This window comes from Aquarana catesbeiana, linkage group LG02, assembly GCF_042186555.1.
Source record: "Aquarana catesbeiana isolate 2022-GZ linkage group LG02, ASM4218655v1, whole genome shotgun sequence".
Classification (NCBI taxonomy): Eukaryota; Metazoa; Chordata; class Amphibia; order Anura; family Ranidae; genus Aquarana; species Aquarana catesbeiana.
This window is the reverse complement of record NC_133325.1, coordinates 326,255,653-326,277,980: the sequence shown is the minus strand read 5'-3', so window position 1 is coordinate 326,277,980 and position 22,328 is coordinate 326,255,653. Positions and strand designations below refer to the sequence as shown.

The window sequence follows — 22,328 nt, the reverse complement described above, 5'->3', positions numbered from 1 at the left end:
CTGTTCACAGACTATTCCAATAAAAAGCAATACCATACAGCAATAAAGAGACTGCCTCGAACTGCAGCCATCCATAAGGTAAATACATTGTAACATGTCCATGCAAACAAGCTTACACAGCATTTATCTGCACTTAAAACACAACCAAATCAATTAGTCACAGTGTAGTGCCAGTTTAAATTTCCATCTGCCTTCCTTACTTCCACTTCTCATGTGGGCTGTTCTGCTTTAAAATAAATAAACCTTTGAGACACACATGGGGGCTGCAATTGCCAATCCTCTTTCTTCCAACTGGGTTTAAGGATTTAGCTACTGACAGAGCTAGTATTCTTGTCCTGAAAAATCAGACTTCCTAATCTGCATGTTTGTTCCAAGTAAAAAGACAAAGTATTGAAGCTAGAGAGTAAGGACAACAGCCAGGAACCTAGCATTTGTAGAGTAAGCAGCAATAGAAGCCTCGTCCCTCCGAAAAACTTTTCTTTAAAGAGCTTTATGAATTACAGTTTGATCAAATATGAAATCATTTGGCCTCCAAAAACCATGAAACCTACCTCCAGATCAAGAATGCATATAGATTCTGGACTGTTGGATTCAAGCTTTGAAGTTTCATGAGGTACCCGAGGGAAAAGCTGCTTAAGCCACTTACGGAGGTTTGACAATGAAGACATGAAGTGCCACTGCAGACCAAGCCAGGTTAAGTGCTGCAAATCTCCATTGTGCATACGAATAGCACCTAGAAAAAGAAATAAAATAAACAAATCTCAACATTTTCATTACAAGTATTGAAGAGATTGGATTCAAGAGATGTGAAATGCATTTCCCAATTTTATTTAAAGCATACAAACCTAGTAAATCTAATATGCAAACTTTAGCTGTAAGCACTAGTTCTTCACAATCTGTAAAATGGGATTTGGTTGCCTGCAAACTCAATTTCTTGTAGTACATCATAGGATATCTTTCATCTCCATTATAAGGAAAAAAAAAAAAAAAAAAAAAAAAATGTGATTTTCTTTATCGTACGCCACAGGACACAGAGCATCTTCATAGCCATACCTTAGGGATGTCCCAAAGCACTGAATATGAGGAGAGGGCAACACAGCAACAAGCCAATTGGCCCCAAACAAGTTAAAACCTTGTGTAGCCTGCAAAACATGCCCACAAAAGGTAGCCTCCTCAGCGGCTCCAACGTCCAGCTGGTAGAAAACTGATTAAAAGGTATGAATCGAAGACCGGGTAGCAGCCTTACAAACATGGAGGTACTGAAACCTGTTGACAAACAGTCCAGGAGGCACCAACACACCTGGCAGAATGAGATGTTAAAAAAGTGGAACTTTTCCTTTTGGGCAATAAGCTTGAGAAATAAGCTGACAAATCCACCAAGGGATGGTAGATTTTGAAACTGCATGACCTTTCCTTGGGCATTCAGGAAGCACAAACAGGGAATTCGACTGACGTGATACGCACCAAACTTCAGGTAACACATGTTCTCACAAACGACATCCAAGGTGTAAAGAGCCTTGGACAGAAAGAAGACGAAGTCCTGGTTGAGATGAAAAGAACCATCCATCTTAGCAGAGGGTCCCAAGATACAGGGGAGTCTGATTCGGTCATTCCTACCCTGAGACATATTGTCCCGAAGGAGCCGGAAGAGGCCCTGACAGACCGGGGGGCAGCATGGAGACCTATGGTCATTCAAAGCAATAAACTCCTTACGATTATTACTACACTATCGGAGTTTTTTCCCCTTTTTTTTTTTTCTTATCCATGGAACCTCTGAGAAACGAGTATCCATCCTGTCGCTGAAGTAGAAATAACATCTTTGATTGGGTGGCGCTTGCGAGCAGGACCAGGACATCGATATCCATCTGTCCCTGCAGAGGATTATATCTGCAAGCTCGTATGACCTCGCTACATAGGAGGTCCAACAGGTTTGGTAAGACCCCTTTCACACTGGGGCGGTTTGCAGGCGGTATTGCGCTAAAAATACCGCCTGCAAACCGCCCCTAAAAAGCCTCCGCTGTTTGTTCAGTGTGAAAGCCCGAGGGCTTTCACACTGAAGCGGTGCGCTGGCAGGACGCTGAAAAAAGTCCTGCAAACCGCTTCTTTGGAGCGGTGAAGGAGCAGTGTATTCACCGCTCCTACCCATTGAAATCAATGGGACAGCGCGGCAATACCGCAGCTATAGCCGCGCTGTATGAGTGTATTTTAACCCTTTTTCGGCTGCCAGCGGCCGAATACAGCTGCAAGAACGACGGTACAGCAGCGCTAAAAATAGCGCTGTTTTACCGCCGACGCCCCCACCGCCCCAGTGTGAAAGGGGCCTAAGAGTACATCCATTACTACTCTTCCGCAACTATTCCCATTGGGACTATCGGTGGCTGGGAAGTGTCCTCACATCTGTCACTTTTCCACCTTGATGTGATACACCAAAGGAACGGCTTATCCTCTTCATATACCTTTTCTTGCAATTTCATTTTTCACGAACTGAATGGGGCGTTTTCCAAGCGATTTGGATTTCAATTGCACCTTTGAACTTTTTCACTCTTTTTTTCATGTATTTTCCTTCACAGAGATGTATCATAATTAGCAATTTGTTATTTTGTTGCATTGTGGTTTATTTTAAATATATACTACAGTCTCTGGTATGTTTTTAAAAAACTTTTTAGTCGCAGATTTAATTTCACCATATATGATATATTTATGCTAGCGCACAATTTTAGTTTATATATGATCTTTACACTTTATTGATATTTGAAGTATTTTGTTGCAGCTGCACTTTGCATTTCAAACAACTTATTTTATTCACGGTGTTTGCTTATTAGCGTGGGTTTTTCTTATAAAATGGTCTACCCTGATGAAGGCTAGAAAGGTGACTGAAGATTTACAACCAGACTTGCAAGTCTTATTTTGACTTTCGAGTTAGACTAGGGATTTTCGTTCATACAGTGCATTCATAAAGTATTCAGACCAACTTTTTTTATTGTATTGCAGCCTGATACTACAGTTTAAGTTCCTTTTTTCTCATCTATACTCAGTACCCCATAATGACAAAGTAAAAACAGTTTTAGAAATGTTTGCAAATGTATGAAAAATTTAAAAAAACTGAACTATCACACTTGATAAATGTTTAGACTCTTTGCAGCAAACAATTGAAATTAAGCTCAGGTGACCAAATCAGACTATACCATAGGACCCTGGCTTCACCAGCCATACTGGCTTCAAATCCAAAATGAATGCAAAGAATGATGGAAGACCAGACCTTGCAGCAGCAGGTTGGGTTGGTACGGATGGGATGGCATATTCACGATGTTGGAGTAGCATGTTCTCCTGGCCCAAGCCAGAGCAATCAAAATCACAGAATTCCTGGCACTCAAATACTGCGAAGCAGATGATGTAGAAGCTAACAGCAGGAAAGCATATACAGCCATGGCCAAAAGGTTTTGAGAATGACACAAATATTAAATTTTCACAAAGTCTGCTGCTACAGTGTTTTAGATCTTTTTGTCATAGGTTACCCTGGTATACCGAAGTATAATTACAAGCATTTCATAAGTGTAAAAGGCTTTTATTACAAATTGGGTGAAATGTGCAGCGCTTATGTGATCATATAAACCATAACAAATAATAGGAGTACAAAAAACGTGAATAATAAATGATGTCCTCAAAAATACTCCAAGCAGTCCTCTATTATGACGACATGTGAGGTCTATAAACAGAGGAACTTGGACGTGTGATGTCCAAAAAAGAAAAAAAAAAAAAGTCAGTGACAAGCTTCAATCACCCTCAACCACATGTGGATGTAATATACAGTCTTTAACTTCAAATATGTATGATGTAATAACAGTTGATAGTAGATCCACCACCAAAGACACCAGAAGCTGCTTACCAGAGGGACTGCACTCAAATAGGTGTACACCTAGTGAGTCAATCAAGCTTTGTGGTATAATATACTATATTATTATATTATTTGTTATGGTTTATATGATCACATAAGCGATTTTTTTGCAATACAGCACTGCGTCGCTTTAACTGACAATTGCGCGGTTATGCGACATTGTACGCAAACAATAGAAAAGTTTTTCCCCACAATAGCGCTTTCTTTTGGTGGCATTTGCTCATCTGTGTTTATTTTTTGCGCTATTAAAAAAAAAAGAAAAAAAAAAAAGCGACAAATTTTGAAAAAGGAAAATATATATAATATAAAATTTTGGGAGAGAATATATATATATATATATATATATATATATATATATATATATATATATATATATATATATATACATATACACATACACATACACATACATACATACATACATACACACACACACATACATACATACACACACACACACACTCATTTTTTTTTTTTCCCCTCGCAATAAGCGTAAATTGATTAGTTTGTGCAAAAGAAGTTATAGCATCTACAAAATAGAGGATAGATTTATGGCATTAGGATTATTTTTATTTATTTTTAGCTAGCAATGGCAAATCTGCGATATCGCGGCTGAAACTTGACACATTTTTGAGACCATTGACATTTATACAGGAATCAGTGCTATAAAAATGCAGATTACTGTGTAAATGTTACTGACATGGAAGTGGTTAACACTAGGGGCGATCAAGGGGTTCAATGTGTTCCCTAGGCGTGTTTCTAACTATGAGGGGATGTGACTGACTAGAGGAGCCAGATCATGGTTCCTATTTAGGGGAGGAGAAACAGACCTGTTCCTACTGTCAGAACAGGGATTTTTGTGAAGGCACACAAATCCCCATTCCTGCTCTCATGCCCGCGATCGCGGGTGGCCAGCCATGCAGCGGGTGCGTGCCTCTGTCGGTGCGCCCGCTATTGCTCTTAAAGGAGCTGCCGTACATATAAGGCGATTCGCGCAAGAGAGCCATCCTGCCACCGTATATGTACTGGAGCCAGTCAGGAAGTGAATAAAGTGTTACTAAACCCAGGACCCTGCATTCATTATATCTGGTCTCCCACAGTACACAGAAATGCAATTTTAGTAAAATATAAACTGCCAAATACCTTTTCTCATTAGCAGTACTTAACAGTCTTGTGACTTCTATCAGTGTCTGGTGAAAGCTTGTATGAGGAATTTTCATACTACTCTGACTGTTCTAGCTCATTTGAATGAGGAGAGCCGGAGGTGCTGGCTATGCCTGTAATGCTGTTTGCGGACCACCGATACTGCTATGCGAGACTTTCCCATTCATCCTATGTGCATTTTGACCATTTAGAATTTTATGGTCATGGCTTTACGGTAAGCAGCTTGTGATTTCTTTCCTGCACATGAGGTGGATTAACTCAAAAAGCCTTTCGGGTTTCCAACTTGGGAAAAAAGTTTTTCGTTTTTCTTTTTCCTTCATTTGGCTATTAGCCCTTTTCTAATGTGTATAATATATATATATATATATATATATATATATATATATATATATATATATATATATATATATATATATATATATATATATATATATACATACATACATACATACATACACACACACCTATTGGACTTTGATATGCTATGAACTGTAATTTTTTTTTTTCCCCCACATTTTGACATAGCACTGTTTATGTTCATCAACTTTACATTATTAGTTGTTGCATATTCACTTGTATTATTTTCATCTGTGTCCATCTAACACACATTTTTTGCATAATTTACACGTATATACTTTTACTCTTGGCGTTTATGTGCATTTTGCATTGTTGTTTTCTTGCAAGTTATATAGTTGCACTCTACATGTTGGACTCTGCTCTACCTTAGATCTGCTAAATTCCATGGAAATCTTTTTGTTTACTGAGACAATAGGTTAGCTGTTAGTGCCCCTCTTATACATCTCAAAGGGTGGTGAGAGCAGCTTTGTCAGTTTCTTCTATTTCCCCCTTAATTTGACTATCACCTTAACAGTGGAAATGTGAAATGAAACCTTACCATAATCATATCGATGTAGTTCATTCAGATCTGGGATCTGACAGCTTATGTTGGTTATGTCATCTGTACCCAGAAAAGAAGCATCCATTGACAGATCATTGTCATACAACATTTGCAGCAAACTACTTTGACCTTTAACGTTAGCAAAAGTCTCCACAACATCTTTGAGAAAATTATCCTTGCCATGGCTTAGACTCAAGAGCAAGTGTCCTGTTAAAAGTAAAGGTAAATAAGGGGGGGGGGGAAAAAAAAAAAAGTTGTGAATATTCCATTTTAGTGATTTATAATGTATAAGGTTTACAAAAAATTCAATTGACTCCCACAGTTGCAATACTCAAATTTTTACAGCTCTAGACACGATAATGTCTGGGAATTGGGGGGGGGGGGGGGCATATATGTGTAGAAGTGCTGCTGAGGCAATCAAAACTGTGTGCACCCAGATCGCTTACACTAGTGGTCTCCAAACTGTAGCCCGGGAGACAGACATGGCCCTTAGGACAATTTATTTCTCCCCCACCAACACCATTGATGGGGCACCATTCCTCCCCCACCGACAACATTGATGGGTCACCATTGTTCTCATTGATGTAAACCATGGGGCACTACTCCAGTTAAAATTAATGCTGGGGCAGAGTTTACTCCCACTGATGCCAGGACAATTTTCTAGTCACACTGGCCACAGCCTAGCCCCAAAAGAAATGCTTAGCTAGAGAAAAGGTAAAGTTTCTCTGCCTTTATTTTAGAAGCTTTAAATCACAGATAGAAGAGGGATAGGTCAGCATTGTTCAGTTTTTATTAATTCTTATAGTTGATTCATGATTAAAAGGAAAAATAAAGAAGGCAAGCAAAGTATTATATTACCAATTCTTCAAATATCAAAAATCTTTATTACCTGACTGGCTTTGTCGATCACACGCCAAACCTTCAAGAATATTTTGTGAATTTTCATCTCTTTTAATTGGTTTATTCCATGGCACCTAAAAAGCAGAGAAGAGGCATCAACTGCAATTGTCTTCCTGATGTCTTACATTGTGGCCAAAATAATTTAAGGCATCAGGTGGATTTTTGAAGTATATCACATCTTTATCTAAATTAGGATAGGGGTGTGTTGTCACCTTGAAGTGACTGGCAGGAATCCCCACGCTCATGCCCAATTTTGTAGCAATCAAAGAACAAAGGAAGGGGGGTGGAACCATAAGGACAGGTACACCACTAAGACTTCAGTGACGCAACAACCCCCAGCTGGGTATTCCTTTCCTGGACCTGTACAGCAACCTGGCAGACTACCAAGCAATATATAAATTACACAGGTTCCAGTGTCAAACTGTAACATTACAGGCCATCCCCACATGTTCACTGCGGGGTCCTTGTACTATTCTCTTCTTGGCCATAAGAATCAAATTTGGATAAAGCCAGTCTCCTGTTCCCGAGGAAAAAAAAAACAAAAAAACACAACTGGTAAAAGGGTTAGTTGTGCAGAGACTACACAGGCATGACCATCAGCTAAGGACACTAGCAAAAAACTGAGGATGTGCTGAGCTGGGAGGTTAGGCCTGGGCGGGGATTCCACACAAAGATTTTAAACAAACTTCTTTCAAGTTGTCATTATTGGGTATTGTTTGTAGAATTTTGAGGAAAAATAATGAATTTTATCCATTTTGGAATAAGGCTGTAACATAACAAAATGTGGAAAAAGTGAAGTGCTGTGAATAATTTCCGGATGCACGGTGTATGTATATTTATATACACACAAACACACACATAAAAGTGAGTACATCCCTCACATGTTTGTAAATATTTTATTATATATCTTTTCATGTGAAAACACTGAAGAAATGACACTTTGCTACAATGTAAAGTAGTGAGTGTACAGCTTGTATAACAGTGTAAATTTGCTGTCCCCTCAAAATAACTCACACAACCATTAATGTCTAACCCGCTGGCAACAAAAGTGAGTACACCCCTAAGTGAAAATGTTCATTGGGCCAAAAGTGACAGACAATATTGTGTGGCCACCATTACTTTCCAGCACTGCCTTAACCTTCTTGGGCATGGAGTTCACCAGAGCTTGACATGTTGCCATGAGTCCTCTTCATCTCCTCCAGGACAACATCACGGAGCTGGTGGATGTTAGAGACCTTGCGCTCCTCCACCTTCCGTTTGAGGATGCCCCACAGATGTTCAATAGGGTTTAGGTCTGGAGACATGCTTGGCCAGTCCATCGCCTTTACCCTCAGCTTCTTTAGAAAGGCAGTGGTCGATTTGGAGGCATGTTTGGGGTCATTATTTTGGAATACTGCCCTGCGGCTGAATTTCCAAAGGGGGGGGTCATGCTCTGCTTCAGTATGTTATCCCTTTCATGGCTAAGCCTATTTTTGAAATTTGGTGTTTACAAGTTAAAATCCGTATTTTTTGCTAGAAAATTACTTAGAACCCCCAAACATTATATATATTTTTTTAGCAGAGAATCTAGAGAATAAAATGGAGATTGTTGCAATATTTTATATCACACGGTATTTTTGCAGCGGTGTTTTAAACGCAAATTTTTGGAAAAGGGAAACTTCCATGAATTTTAAAAAATCCAAACAGTAAAGTTACCCCCAATTTTTTTGTATAACATGAAAGATGATGTTACGCCGAGTAAATAGATACCAAACATGTCACGCTTTATAATTGCACGCACTCGTGGAATTGCGACAAACTATGGTAGCTATGAATTTCCATAGGCGACGCTTTAAATTTTTTTTACGGTTACCAGGTTAGAGATACAGAGGAGGTCTAGTGCTAGAATTACTGCTCTCGCTCTGACGATCGCGGCGATACCTCACATGTGTGATTTGAACACCGTTTACATATGCGGGCGCGACTTCCGTATGCGTTTTCTTCGCTGCGGGGGCGCTTTAAATTTTTTTTTATTTATTTTTAGATTTATAAATTGTGTTTTTAAAAAAATTTTTTTTTTTTTTTTTTTTTTACTTTTATTGCCGTCACAAGGAATGTAAACATCCCTTGTGACAGTAATAGGTGGTGACAGGTACTCTTTATGGAGGGATCGGGGGTCTAAAAGACCCCCGATCCCTCCTCTGCACTTCAAAGTATTCAGATCGCCGAAAACGGCGATTCTGAATACTGTATATGTTTTTAAATTCGGCGCCATTGGCAGCCGAGTAAACGGGAAGTGACGTCATGACGTTGCTTCCGCGTTTACATTGAGAAGGCTGGAACAAAGCCGCCCACGGCTTCATTCCAGCCCGCCCACAGCCGCCGGAGACAACCGATTGGATACCGGGCCTCCCGATCGCACGGGAGGCCCAGTAAGAGCGGCGGGAGATGTCCCCTCCCACTCCTCCGGTAGAACAGCCGAGCGGCTTTTAGCCGCATCGGTTGTTATACTCGGGTAACCGATCGCCCGCTCTAAACAACGGTACCGGGATGATGCCTGCAGCTGCGGGCATCATCCCGGTATAACCCCGGAAAGCCGAGTACGCATATCTGCGTACAGTCGGTGGGAAGGGGTTATAGTACATGTTGGCATTCATGGTTCTCAGTGAACTGTAGCTCCCCAGTCCCGGCAGCACTCATACAGCCCCAGACCAAGACATTCCACCACCATGCTTGACTGTAGGCAAGGCAATTTGTACCTGGTTGCTGCCACACACGCTTGACACCTTTTGGATATGATGCTGTGCACTTAACTTCTTTGGTCGATCATGGCAAGGCCTGCTCTGAGTGAAACCTGTCCTTTTAAACCGCTGTATGGTCTTAGCCACCGTGCTGCAGCTCAGTTTCAGGGTCTTGCCAATCTTCTTATAGCCTAGGCCAGGGGTCTCCAAACTCTGGCCCGTGGGCCACATCTGACCTGCTTGTGTGCTGTGTCTGGCCCGCAGCTCACCAAGACTCTGCCAACATAGCATTGCCAATCTGCTGCCTTTTAAAAAGCAGCTGCTGTTATCGGCAGTATGTCTGGCAGGTCCCGCAAACAAAGTCGCTCCTCCCATGCTGCTGTTGTGCTGAGGATTGGCTGCTAGGACCGCCGATGTCCTAGCACCTAGTGACATCATCAGTGCGGCACCTCCAGGCTTCGAGCCCGCTGTTTGTATTAGAGCTCCTTCCACGTGTAGCAGCGGGCGAGAGACGAGAGGTGCAGGGGAGCTGACGTCTGCTCGAGGTAAAAGGGCAGAAATGTGATAAAGACATGTACAGGAGACTCTGCTGGGGACAAGGAGGATGGGGACACTGATGGAGGACACAGATGTGGGGGGGGGGAGACTGATGGGGACACAGATGTGTGGAAGGATCTGATGGGGAACACAGATATGCAAAAACGATCCATGTAAAATATATTCATTTCAATTTTATTAATTCATACAGAACTGATTTTCTTTCAGCACCCGAATACTTGTAAAATCTACAATGTGGCCCTCATGTTGAAAAGTTTGGAGACCCAAGGCCTAGGTCATCTTTATCCACCTCCCACTGCACAAACAACTGGGTGGGAGTTTCCTCCTCCTGAGTCACCCAGACACGGCGTATCTTGGATCGGCAGGAGGGCTCTGTGATTGGCCCTCTTGATCACATGATGGCTGTGTCCAATAACAGCCATCATGTGATGTAAACAGAGTCGGTTGCTAAACAATCGGCTCTCCTTCTCTCACACACAGCTTGTCAGTGAGAAGGAGAGCGGATCTCTTCAACCAGCCGGTGATCAGTATGGAGTTTTTTAAAGCTTTGTTTTACACACTGATCACCAGCCTAGTGTCCCCAAAACAGAAAAAACACCTGCCCACATATGCCCAGTAAAATCTGTGCCTGTGATCACACAAGCCCATTATACTACACTTATCAGGATTTTGTTTTACCAAAGACATATAGAATACATTCTAGCCTAAAATTTATGACAAAATTAAAATTTTATTGGATTTCTTTTAAAACTGAAAGTAGAAAATAGTTTTCCTCCAAAATGTTCTTTTTTTCCGGAAAAGATAAAAAAACAAGTGGTGAATACACCAAAAGAAAGCTCTATTTGTGTGAACAAAATAAGCATTTTATTTGGGTACAGTGTAACATGACCGTGCAATTGTCTTTCAAAGTGCGAAAGCGCTGAAAATTGGTCTGGGAAGGTAGGGGGTGAAAGTGCCCAGTATTGGTGGTTAGAGCAACAATTCTTTTTTCAGATCCTCAGAGAGTTCTTTGCCATGAGGTACCATGTTGAACTTCCAATGGCCATTATTAGAGAGTGATAACACCAAATTTAAAACACACCTGCTCCCCATGACACCGGGGAGGAAAAGTGACCAATTAGGCCCAATTTGGACATTTTCACTTAGAGGGTGTACTCGCTTTTGTTGCCAGCAGTTTAGACATTAATGGTTGTGTGTTGAGTTATTTTGAGGGGACAGAAAATTTACACACAGTTATACAAGCTGTACACTCACTAATTTACATTGTAGCAAAGTGTCATTTCTTCAGTGTTGTCACATGAAAAGACAATATAAAAAACACACACACACATCTCTCTATATATAGAGATAGATAGATATAGAGAGAGAGAGATAAAAAAAAAATATATATATATATATATATATATATATATATATATATATATATATATATACATACATACATACATACATACACACACACACACACACACACACATAGTTAGGGCCATATATATTTGGACACAGGCACAATTTTCATACTGTTGGCTCTGTATGCCACCGGAATAAAATTTAAAACAAAAAAAAAAAAAAACGACAATCCAAATGCATTTGAAGTGTAGACTTTCAGCTTTAATTCAAGGGGTTGAATATAAACCCCAAGTGCAAATTTTAGGAACTGCAACCATTTGTACACACAGTCGCCCCCCCAATTTTCAGGGGCTCACATGTAAATTGGACAAATGAATACAGTGCGTTCTTTGCACAGAATATACAAAACATGGATGTAGGTTCACAGCAATAGATTCCAAATGCAAAAAACACACTTAGAATAAACTGCAGACCTTTTACCTGCTTAATTGATGAAGAAATCATGGAGTAGCCCACACCTGGCCATGAAACAGCTTTTAATTGTCCAATTACTTTTGGTCCCTTGAAAAAAGGGGGGAGGGGGGGTGGCCATTAAGTGCTATAATGCCTAAACCCTCCCTCCGATTTGGATGTACACACTCCCAAATTAAACCAGAGAGTGTGCACTTTCAACCCATATCCATTAAATAACTATAGCTTGAATATGTTTTGGTAAATTCCTGAAAAAACAAATTGTGGCTGTGTGCAAATATATATATGGACCTAATATTTATAAAAATTTTATGTTGTGACAATACATGCTTTATATTCACTACCTGGAAAGCAAAAAGATAACATAGTGCAGCTGGTTCCAATGATGCCTTCCACTGAACTTCACTGTGCTGAGCCATTTTCAGTAACTGAGTTGCAGCATGCATGTAGTAGTGACCCCGCATTTCAGCAAATGTAATTGACAAGTCGTCTGTTCCATCTGCATGGGGCTTTAGTTCCCAGAGTGCTTGATCGAAACTGAAAAGGAGAAAATGACAACATTTGATATACTCCTTTACATGATCTTGCTTAAATTTTTTTTTGTACATTGCATAAATGCTAGAATTCACTGGGATTAGTGCCTTTAACTGCTAGCCAGCTTTTAATCACTTTAAGGGTCCTTTCACACCGGGGCGGTTTGCAGGCGCTATTGCGCTAATAATAGCGCCTGCAAACCGACCCGAAAGTGCCGCTGCTTTCAGCCCTCGGGGCTTTCACACTGGAGCAATGCGCTGGCAGGACGGTAAAAAAAAAGTCCTGCTAGCAGCATCTTCGGAGCGGTGAAGGAGCGGAGTGTATACCGCTCCTTCCCATTGAAATCATTGGGACGGCACGGCAGAGGCGCTTTGCGGTGGTTTTAACCCTTTCTCGGCCACTAGCAGGGGGGTAAAACCGCCCCGCTAGCGGCCGCATACCGACGGTAAAGCACCGCTTACAATAGCGGCGCTTTACTGTCGACGCCGCCCCCGCCCCAGTGTGAAAGGGCCTGAGGGCTTGTTCAGATGGAAAGCGGGCACTTGGCATGTGCTTCGGAAAGGTCAAAGTTTAACCGCTTGCAGCACATAGGGTGAAACATTCTACAATGTCAGTGGTTATGCCAGGATGATGCCTGCTCGACTAGTGGCATCCTGTGGACTGAACAGAGATGTTGTTCCACCCTCTGGGAGTGATCAGAAACCAGGAGAGAAGGATCTCACTTCCGCTTTAATAAAGTTTTCAAGTCAATACCGGCTGGGAGTGTAAAAAAAAAAAAAAAAAAAAAAAAGTTTTAAATACCTTTTAGACCACCCCCCCGTCCATGCAAATACATATTCAAGTCTCACACGCATATGTAAACGTGTGCAATAATTCTAGCACCAAATCTGTGCAACTCTAAACTAGTAACCTGTAAAGGATTTTAAAAACGGTCGCCTACGGCGATTTTTTTTTAAAAAGGTATCGCAGTATGGCGCCATTCTACAAGCTTAAGCAGTTTATAAGAGTGACATGTTTGGTATCTATTTACTTGTCATTACATAATTTTTTATATTTTATCAACAAAATTGGGTAATATATTGTATTTGTGTACATGAAAATTCATTAAAATTGTATTTTAATTGCGAAAATGTGTGTTTAATAAACCGATGCGCCAATACCATGACAAAAAATTGCAATACCCACCATTATATTCTCATTATGGGGCCTTTTCTTAAAAAAAAAAATTTTAATTGGCGTGGGTGGCAAATGGAGAAAAAAGGTGGTTTAAAACATAACTTGTCAAGTAAGGCCTTTAAACTGTCATGCAGTCTTCAGGGCCGTACACACGGGCCGAATATCAGGCAACATACAGCCAGTGTGTACAGCAGCTGACCATTAGGTCGGCTTCTGTCGAAGGAGCATGACCGAAAAAAGTTCTGCCGATCGGCACCCTCTCAGCCATTGGCTGTGACCGCTGGCTGGTGTGTTCTGGCAGGGCTGTCCCTCTGTGAGAACACAATTCAGCGGGGGGAGATTGCTGTATGAACCTTTGGGTAGTTACTACAGTGGCTCCTCCTGAGCTCTTCAGATTTTTTTCGTTCAGGGTTGAACGAAAGGAGGGGAGGAGGGGAGGGGAGGAGAGGAGGGGAGGAGAAGGGGAGGAGAAGGGGAGGCAGCGTACCAGGCCAGGAACTAGGAGACCCTTTGTAACCCCTTCCCGACCGCCGCACAATATACGTCAGCAGAATGGCACGGGTGGGCAAAAGGGCGTGCAGGTACATCCCCTTTAAGAAGCGGCATTGTGGGCGCACTCCGTGACCGCGGGTCCCGCAGACTCGATATCTGCCGGGTGCCCGCGACTGTGTCGCAGAGCGGAAGAACGGGGAGATGCCTATGTAAACAAGGCATTTCCCCATTCTGCCTAGTGATATGACAGATCACTGCTCGCTGTCTAGTATATAGTAGCCCCACTGCCCCCCCCCACAGTTAAAATCACTCCCTAGGACACACTTAACCCCTTCCCTGCCATTGTCATTTACATAGTAATCAGTGCATTTTTATAGCACTGATCGCTGTATAAATGACAATGGTCCCAAAATAGTGTCAAAAGTGTCCGCCATGTCGCAGTCCCGATAAAAAAAAAAAAAAAAAAAAATTGGGTCACTTTTATTCCTATTACAAGGAATGTAAACATGACAAGACCTCTTAAATATGAGATCTGGGGGTCAAAAAGTTCTCAGATCTCATATTTGGACTAAAATGCAAAAAAAAAAAAAAAAAAAAAAAAAAAAAAAAAAAAAAAAAAAAAAAAAAAAAAAAATAAAAAAGTATAATTTGTCATTTGAAAAAATGACAACAGAAAAATGTGCCTTTAAGACGTATGGGCGGAAGTGACGTTTTGATGTCACTTCAGCCCTCCTATGGTATGGAGACAGGTTGGGGCCATCTTCCCCTCACTCATCTCCATACCACAGATGTGAAAGGACCCGATCGCCTCCGCCGCTACCGACGGCTCCGGTAAGCGTCGGAGAGCGCAGCGGGAGTGGGGTGGCACCTCTCCCGCCGCCGATAACGGTGATCTCGCAGTGAATCCGCCCCAGAGACCACCATTATCGTAAACAGAACCGCCGTCTCTAAAAGATGGATACCTCGGTTGTGGCAGAAGCTGCTGCCGTTACCGAGATATCCATCTTCAAACTGCCGACGTATATGTACAAGAGCTGGTCGGTAAGTGGTTAAAAAAAAAGATCCCCCCCCCCCCATTTTATTTTTTTTTACATTGTGATCACTTTTATTGCTGTCACCAGGAATGTAAACATCCCTTGGGACAGTAATAGGTGGTGACAGGTACTCTTTATGGAAGGATTGGGGGACCCTCAATCCTTCCTTTGCACAAAGTATTCTGATCACCAAAAACCACGATTCTGAATACAGTTTTTTTTTTTTTTTTTTTTTTTTTTTTTTAAAACAGCACCATTGGCAGCCGAGTAAACCGGAAGCGACGTCGCTTCCGTGTTTACACAAAGGAGACTGGAATTAAGCCATTTTCAGCTTCCTTCCAGTCTCTAGCCGGCGGAAGTGCCAGATCGTGTCTCGGAAGGATGGGAGGCCGGGAAGAGGAGAGTAGCTTTTAGCCGCATCGGTTGTTGTCCCTGAAGAGCCGACTGCCCTGTCTAAAAAACGGTACCGGGGCTATGCATGCATCATCCTGGTAGAACCCTTTAAAGTCGATGCCACATATGTTTGTACAGTCGGTGCTATGGGGTTAAGCATGGTATTTTAAGCTTCTATAAACAATTTTTAATGCAGCTCTTACATTTTTCCAGAACATGTTTATTGAAGGTTTTACAATTAACTGGTACATACATCAACGTTCATTAGAATGGAGGTAATATACTTTCAATGGAGTAATGATGAGAGTCTGTTGCTCCTTATGGCAATTGAAAGTGCATTAAAATGGCTCATCTTTTCTCTGATAGAGAGCATATGCCCAGCGCTTACATTTTTAAATCGCTTGAAGTTCAGTTTTAAGAAGTAACTTCATACACAGCAAGTCAGATACAGTCACAGCCTCTAAAGGCCATCTGTATATCTGAATGTGCAGTTTATTTATTTTTTTTTTAATTTATTTCAGGTACTTATATAGCGCCGTCAATTTACGCAGCACTTTACATATACATTGTACATTCACATCAGTCCCTACACCCTCAAGGAGCTTACAATCTAAGGTCCCTAAACTCACATTCATACATACTAGGGACAATTTAAACAGGATCCAATTAACCTATCAGCATGTCTTTGGAGTGTGGGGGGAAACCGGAGTACCCGGAGGAAACCCACGCAGACACAGGGAGAACATGCAAACTCCAGGCAGGTAGTGCCGTGGTTGGGATTCGAACCAGTGACCCTTCTTACTGCTAGGCGAGAGTGCTATCCACTACACCACTGTGAGTTCACATCTTTACTGAGTGAATGATGGCATGAAATATATGATCTAGAAACTGGCAGAAACAGCATCCCATACATCTTCCCCAGGACCTGCTCTACAAAACATATCTTAAAGTCCAACTTCAGGAAGAGCCTGCCATGTAAATTTTTATGCCAAGTCTTATGAAAAGCAGTTCTATTGGGTGAAGACGTTACCCGTTCCATGTCTAAAACATTCGAAAATTGACACATAAGTAGTAACCAAAGATGACAGGGAAGAAAAAAATAAATAAAGTACCTTTTAAGTGCTAGTCTGCTTTCCTGTACATCTCTGGTAGAAAGCGTTACAAGGACAAGGTCTGCAAGTGCAAGCAACAGTTCCTTGTTTACTGTTCTCCAATTGCTTTTAGCTGAATCTGTGTGAGAGGACAAATATTCCTGGAACACAAAATCACAAATAAACCAGCTTAAAACCTAATCAGCATCAGTACAGAATCCTAATTTTGTCATCTTGCTTTCCAAAGTCATAGGCTGATACCACTTTGCGAAGCTATTCATCCACTGTGCTTAAACCACCTGGGTTTTGTCTCTGGACTCATCTTTCCACTCCCCTGTGCTGCATTCAGCTGCTGGAAGCAAAGAAATATCCTCCCCTTTTTGGTAGCTATGACACATGTGACAGATTCCCTTGATCTGAGGACAGATTCTGGGTAGGCATTGTGGTGTTAGGTGCCCAGTGCTTGTGACAAAAGGTGTTAAATAGTAAAGGCTTTTTCTCTAAAATAACAATAAAAAAAAAAATCCTCTTCTCTGTGTGCTCTCATAGCAAGCCACATGTGCGGGTGTGCTCCCGAGCCAAGTTGTGTGCATCTGTAGATACACACAGCGTGGCTCAGCTACGTCCCCTGTTTCCTCCTCACTAGATTTGACTGAGCAGGAGCCAACGGCTCAAAAGGCTTCAAATACTGTTCAACAGATTCCTTAAAAGAGGGAACATCCACATTAGGAACTGAAAGGTTTACTGAAAACTAAAATGGCAGGATCCACTACATGAAAAGCACATTTCTTCAAAGGTTTTTTCATAGGATAAATCTTAGCAAAAAGCTTGGGAGGGGGGAGAAAATGCCCTCTCTCTACCCATCATCTTAATTTACATAAGGGCTTGTTTTGGATGGAGAGTTGGGTGTTAGGCAAAGACTACTTTAAACCACGTCAATTAATGTGTAAACAATAGAGTGCATTTGGCACAAAGATTTAACTTATAGGTCACAATCTATGGTCCAAGGAAAGAAAAATCCTCTGCAATCTAAGTAGTGAGACCCTTTTAATGCACACTATCCCATTTGAATGTAAGCCAACATTAGACAATGGCTTCCGCATCCTCCTTCCATCCCCCCCAACTATGTCAATCTCATCCAGGTTTGCCTTCATCCTTCCCTCCCTGAAAGGGCCCTTGATAGACAAAGGGAAGTCCCCTCAGCTGTAAGGTTATTGTGGTGTCTGAGCAGGGGACAGCTCTGTGTCTCAGTGGGAGTGAGGCAAGAGTGACCACAGTGCCAGAGCGGGGAGGAGGCGGCAAATAGGGAAAATGGAAGCTAAGGCTGAATACACTGTTTCCTGACAAATTACTTTTAAAAATGGTAAGATTAAACACATCCAGTATGTGAAGCATAAAAAAACAAAACAAAACAAAAAAAAAAAAAAAAAACACACACACATTATCAAAGAATAAGGGGAGAAACAAAGAAAATAAAAAATACCTTTAAAACTTGCACAACACATGAGCACCACTCTAAGTGTGTGCGTAAAATTCTTCTCTCTGGCTTCAGACAGTGGATCACAGCTTCATCTAGTCTCTTACTTGACCGAAATAACTCTACAAGTCTAATATTGACAAAAACATCATTGGGCCTTGCAAAGAGTTCCGACTGGATTAAATCGAACAACTGATTCCAGCCTGCTTCACCTTGACAGTTTAAGAGACGCTCCTGGGGTAAAAAAAAAAGAAAAAAGTAGAAATAATTACAGTCTACATGAGAAGTGAAGACTCCTAAGCCGTACACAACCACAACAGATACACTCTGCAGACCTGCACTGGAAACACACACTAATTATATTTTTTTTTTTTTTCATTCCTCGGAGAAGCAATACTTTTTTAAACCAACATACATTATATCAAGAATACTGCAGGGATGGAAAACCCATACATTCTGGCCACTTGATAAAACTGGAACAAAAATATTCAAAGTAGGATCCACAAATGCATCATGATATTGGGTCCTTCCACATACATCTTAATATACACAAGGGAGATCAATTTTTTAGACGCATCATAGAAGTTTAGCTTAAAACAGGCCCTACTTGCTAGAAAAATGGCATCTCTAGAATTCACTAGTGAACTGAGTACCGCCTTATCTGTCCCCCATCAGTACCGCCTTATCTGTCCCCCATCAGTACCGCCTTATCTGTCCCCCATCATTACCCACCAGTGCAGCCTCATCAGCGCATATCAATGAAGGAGAAAAATAAAGTAGTAGATTAAAATGAGAAAAAAAAAAAAAAAAGTAAAAAAAAAAAAAAAAAAAAAAAAATCGCCCCGTCCTTCTGAGCTTGTGCGCAGAAGCGAACGCATACGCAAGTTGCGCCCACATATGAAAACTGATCAAACCACATGAGAGGTATCACCACGATCGGTAGAGCAAGAGCAATAATTCTAGCACAGGACCTCCTCTAACTCAAAACTGGTAACCTGTAGAAATTTTTAAACTTCGCCTAAGGAGATTTTAGCACTCCCTCCCCGAGCACTTGGAGGGAGAATGAGCCCATCCAGCAGTCCCTTGGGTATGGGAGGAACGGGCTCTCTGAGGTAAAAGGGTAACGGTGGAGCAGGAAGACTGGACTCTCAGGAAAGCACCTAAGAGCTCTTAACTCCACACTGTTTTTTCCCTTTCCAGAGGAAACAAAAACTGACGAACTGTGGGGAGAAGCCAAGCCTCCTTTTAAAGTTCAGTGAAAGTGGCATTTCCTGTTGGAAAGTGGGAGGAGACACTTTCTCAGGTGCTGTTCTGAAAGACATTTAGGGAAAATGGGCTTTGTTACTCACCGTAAAATCCCTTTCTCTGGGTTAATTGATGGACTCATCTTCCTTATTCTCGATCATAGGGGCATCCCAAAGCGATTCCAAAAAGTGAGGGGTGGGAGAAACCAAAGCCAACATGGACCAAAAAGGAGCTCAAACAGGGAAGGGAAGGGGGGCATCAAGAACCTCAAACACCTGCCTGCAATACTTTACAGCCAAAGCAAGCATCCATTTTGTAAAACTTAGTGAAGGTATGCACAGATGACCAAGTAGCCACCTTACAAATCTGAGACAGGGCCTGACGTTACAAGGCCCAAGAGGCACTAAGCGCCATAGTAGAGTGTGCAGTTACAGGAAAGGGGGAACAAGACCCTTACTGGTATAATCTTGAACCACCATCTACCTAATCCACCTAGAAATGGTGGTAGAAGATGACACCAGACCCTTTCGTCTGCCTGTCTGATCAAAAAGGGAACTTTGCCTCCATAGCAGACAGATACACCTGAACTGCCCATACTCCTGAAACACTAGGCATAAATTACTGGTTTGCCTATAGCAGAGGGGCTTTATACCAGCTAGGACTGTCCATAGACATTGCCGAGTTTTTCTGCCTAGGGTCCTACTCCTGTAGGTTGTGCTATAAACCCTATGGTTGAAAATAAGGAAGCTGTGTCCATCAATGAACAAAAGAGAAATATAGTTATAAAGTAAATGTAAACACGATTCATGAAATTTGAGCTGGACCCATATCTGGAGTGTTTTCTTATCTCTCTCCAAAAGCACTGTCTCTCTGTCCCATAGCTCTGTTACCAGCCTGATAACTTCTGACAAGTTCTCAGTTTGTGTGTGGGAGGGTGCTATAAAATAGATTAGTACAAAGCTGAACTATTACCAAAAGAGCTCTGAGAGTTTCTGCTTATGTGGAGTGGGGGTATGTGCCTTTCCTCCAATCAGCTGTCTTGCCTGTATGCCCAAGACTTCACACTCAGTGCTAAACAGTAAGAGAAAATATATCATAATGTGAACTTTCTAAAGAATATATAAAGCTGAAGACAGCAGATATTGTAAAACCTGTAGGGAGATTTGTTTCATCTCTGTATAATCTGAGGCTGTTCACTTCGCTGGGTATATGTGAGGGTTTACATCCACTTTAAGGACAGAATGTATAGGGAACAACTGAGGCAGCTGCCATTACCGCACACCCACGGTGGCCATGCTCCCCTTCCTAGCAAAGTCATCCTTCATGGGGTAATGACAAGCGAACATCCCCATTGAATAACTTGTCAGGAATTGTCCAGCCCACTAACAAAACATAACATAGTTCAGGACAGAATGTATGGAGAACAGAGGATCTTGTGGCGGCTGTCATGATTCTAGGAGCAGAGCTTTCTGAGAGAAAGCCCTGGTGAAACAGCAACTTCTGCAAAATTGCACAAAAGGCCTTTTGAATCTACTTTAACTCTGACCCTAGAGATCCTCAGGTGCAGAGTCCTTCCCATCATTAGTTACAAAGTTAGGCCAAAGTACAGAGTCGTCATCCACAAGTTCCTTCTCCGTTAATCAAGAAGGGAGAGGGAAAGTCTACATTTGCGATTCAACAGCCCAAACCAGAAAAGATAACAGTCACAGCATTCCCACAAACACAGACGACAAAGCCCCTCTCGTCATGTTGGAACTGGGAGGTAGTGAAAGTACAATTTAGAGACGAAGGAGCCAGAAGGGATACCCGACAGAGGTATTTGGGACCCCCTCGCCCCACATCCCCTCCTCTCTGTCGTCTGAGAGACATATGGCCTGATAACTAGCAAAATGGGACTTGTGCTACAATAGCAATTACTAGCCAAGAAGGCAATGTGCTTCTGCACCGGATACCATTGGATTGCACCAAGCCGTTAGCAAAGGAATGATTCCAGTTGTTGGAGAAGTCAGCTGCTTCCCAATGCATCTGACCAGCTGCCTAATGCTGCCGCTGTCCCCAGTGCCACTTTTGACATCACCACAAAAGTAGCAAGATAGCTGCCAGATACCTCCACCCCTGCTTGTGACAATATCATCCCACACCGCATGTGCGCCGGGCCACAGGGAAAGAAGAAGAGGTAAGAGAACAACTCCACCACCGCATCAAACACCAGAATCTCCCCAGCCGCCTCTCACCACTACAGTGTAGCGCTCAGGAGCCAGAAAATAGAGCAATACCAAAATACATAAGTGTAGATAAAACTTCTTGTATTGGGGGTTATATAAAGGGGACTTCCTGTCTATTTTACCAGTATCCAAACACCTGTAGGTGGCGCATAGCAGCGTAATAAAAGGAACAATAAAGCTGCTGTGTTCTACGATGTAGGATAAAAGGAAAAAAATTAATTAAAAAAAAAAAAAAAAAAAAAAGGGGGGGGGGGAGGAATTTTGATGTTTTGATGCTCTTAGATAAAGATTTTAAAAACAAAAGATTTTCCCATAGCTTACTTTTAGTCTGTAGATAACAGGACTTCCAGGGAAAAGCTTAGCTGCTTTTTCCAACCAGTATTCTGCTCTACCATCTGTGACATCGCTAGTGCATATCAATTCAGCAATCCTAAGAACAAGATCTTTCTGAGTAGGATTCAGTTCCAAAGAACGCTGAAATAAGAAGAAAAATAATGCATTATAATTTTTTTTTACATAATAAAAAAGCACATTGAACTACTACTGAACAAATAAATAGTATAAATCACATAGCCCAGCAAACAGAATTTTAATCATTACAACATAAAAAAATGGCAGTAAAAATAAAAATATCAACAGCATTTAAAAGCTATACCTGACCACACATTACAGCAATATAGCAGCAGGAGATTAATACATGTCAAC

The 22,328-nt window shown here is 41.6% G+C and overlaps 1 protein-coding gene across 1 annotated transcript in view; it reads right to left on the bottom strand.

Moving 5' to 3' along the window:
* LOC141127921 (E3 SUMO-protein ligase RanBP2-like) overlaps positions 1-22,328 on the bottom strand; it is a 157,501-nt gene that overhangs the window by 123,160 nt on the left and 12,013 nt on the right. The window contains exons 4-10 of the mRNA XM_073614806.1: positions 21,945-22,097; positions 18,160-18,387; positions 16,698-16,837; positions 12,301-12,493; positions 6,847-6,931; positions 5,955-6,164; positions 552-733 (exon numbers count right to left, since the gene is read on the bottom strand). Coding sequence (XP_073470907.1) covers positions 552-733; positions 5,955-6,164; positions 6,847-6,931; positions 12,301-12,493; positions 16,698-16,837; positions 18,160-18,387; positions 21,945-22,097 — 1,191 coding nt within the window. The remainder of the gene's footprint in view (positions 1-551; positions 734-5,954; positions 6,165-6,846; positions 6,932-12,300; positions 12,494-16,697; positions 16,838-18,159; positions 18,388-21,944; positions 22,098-22,328) is intronic.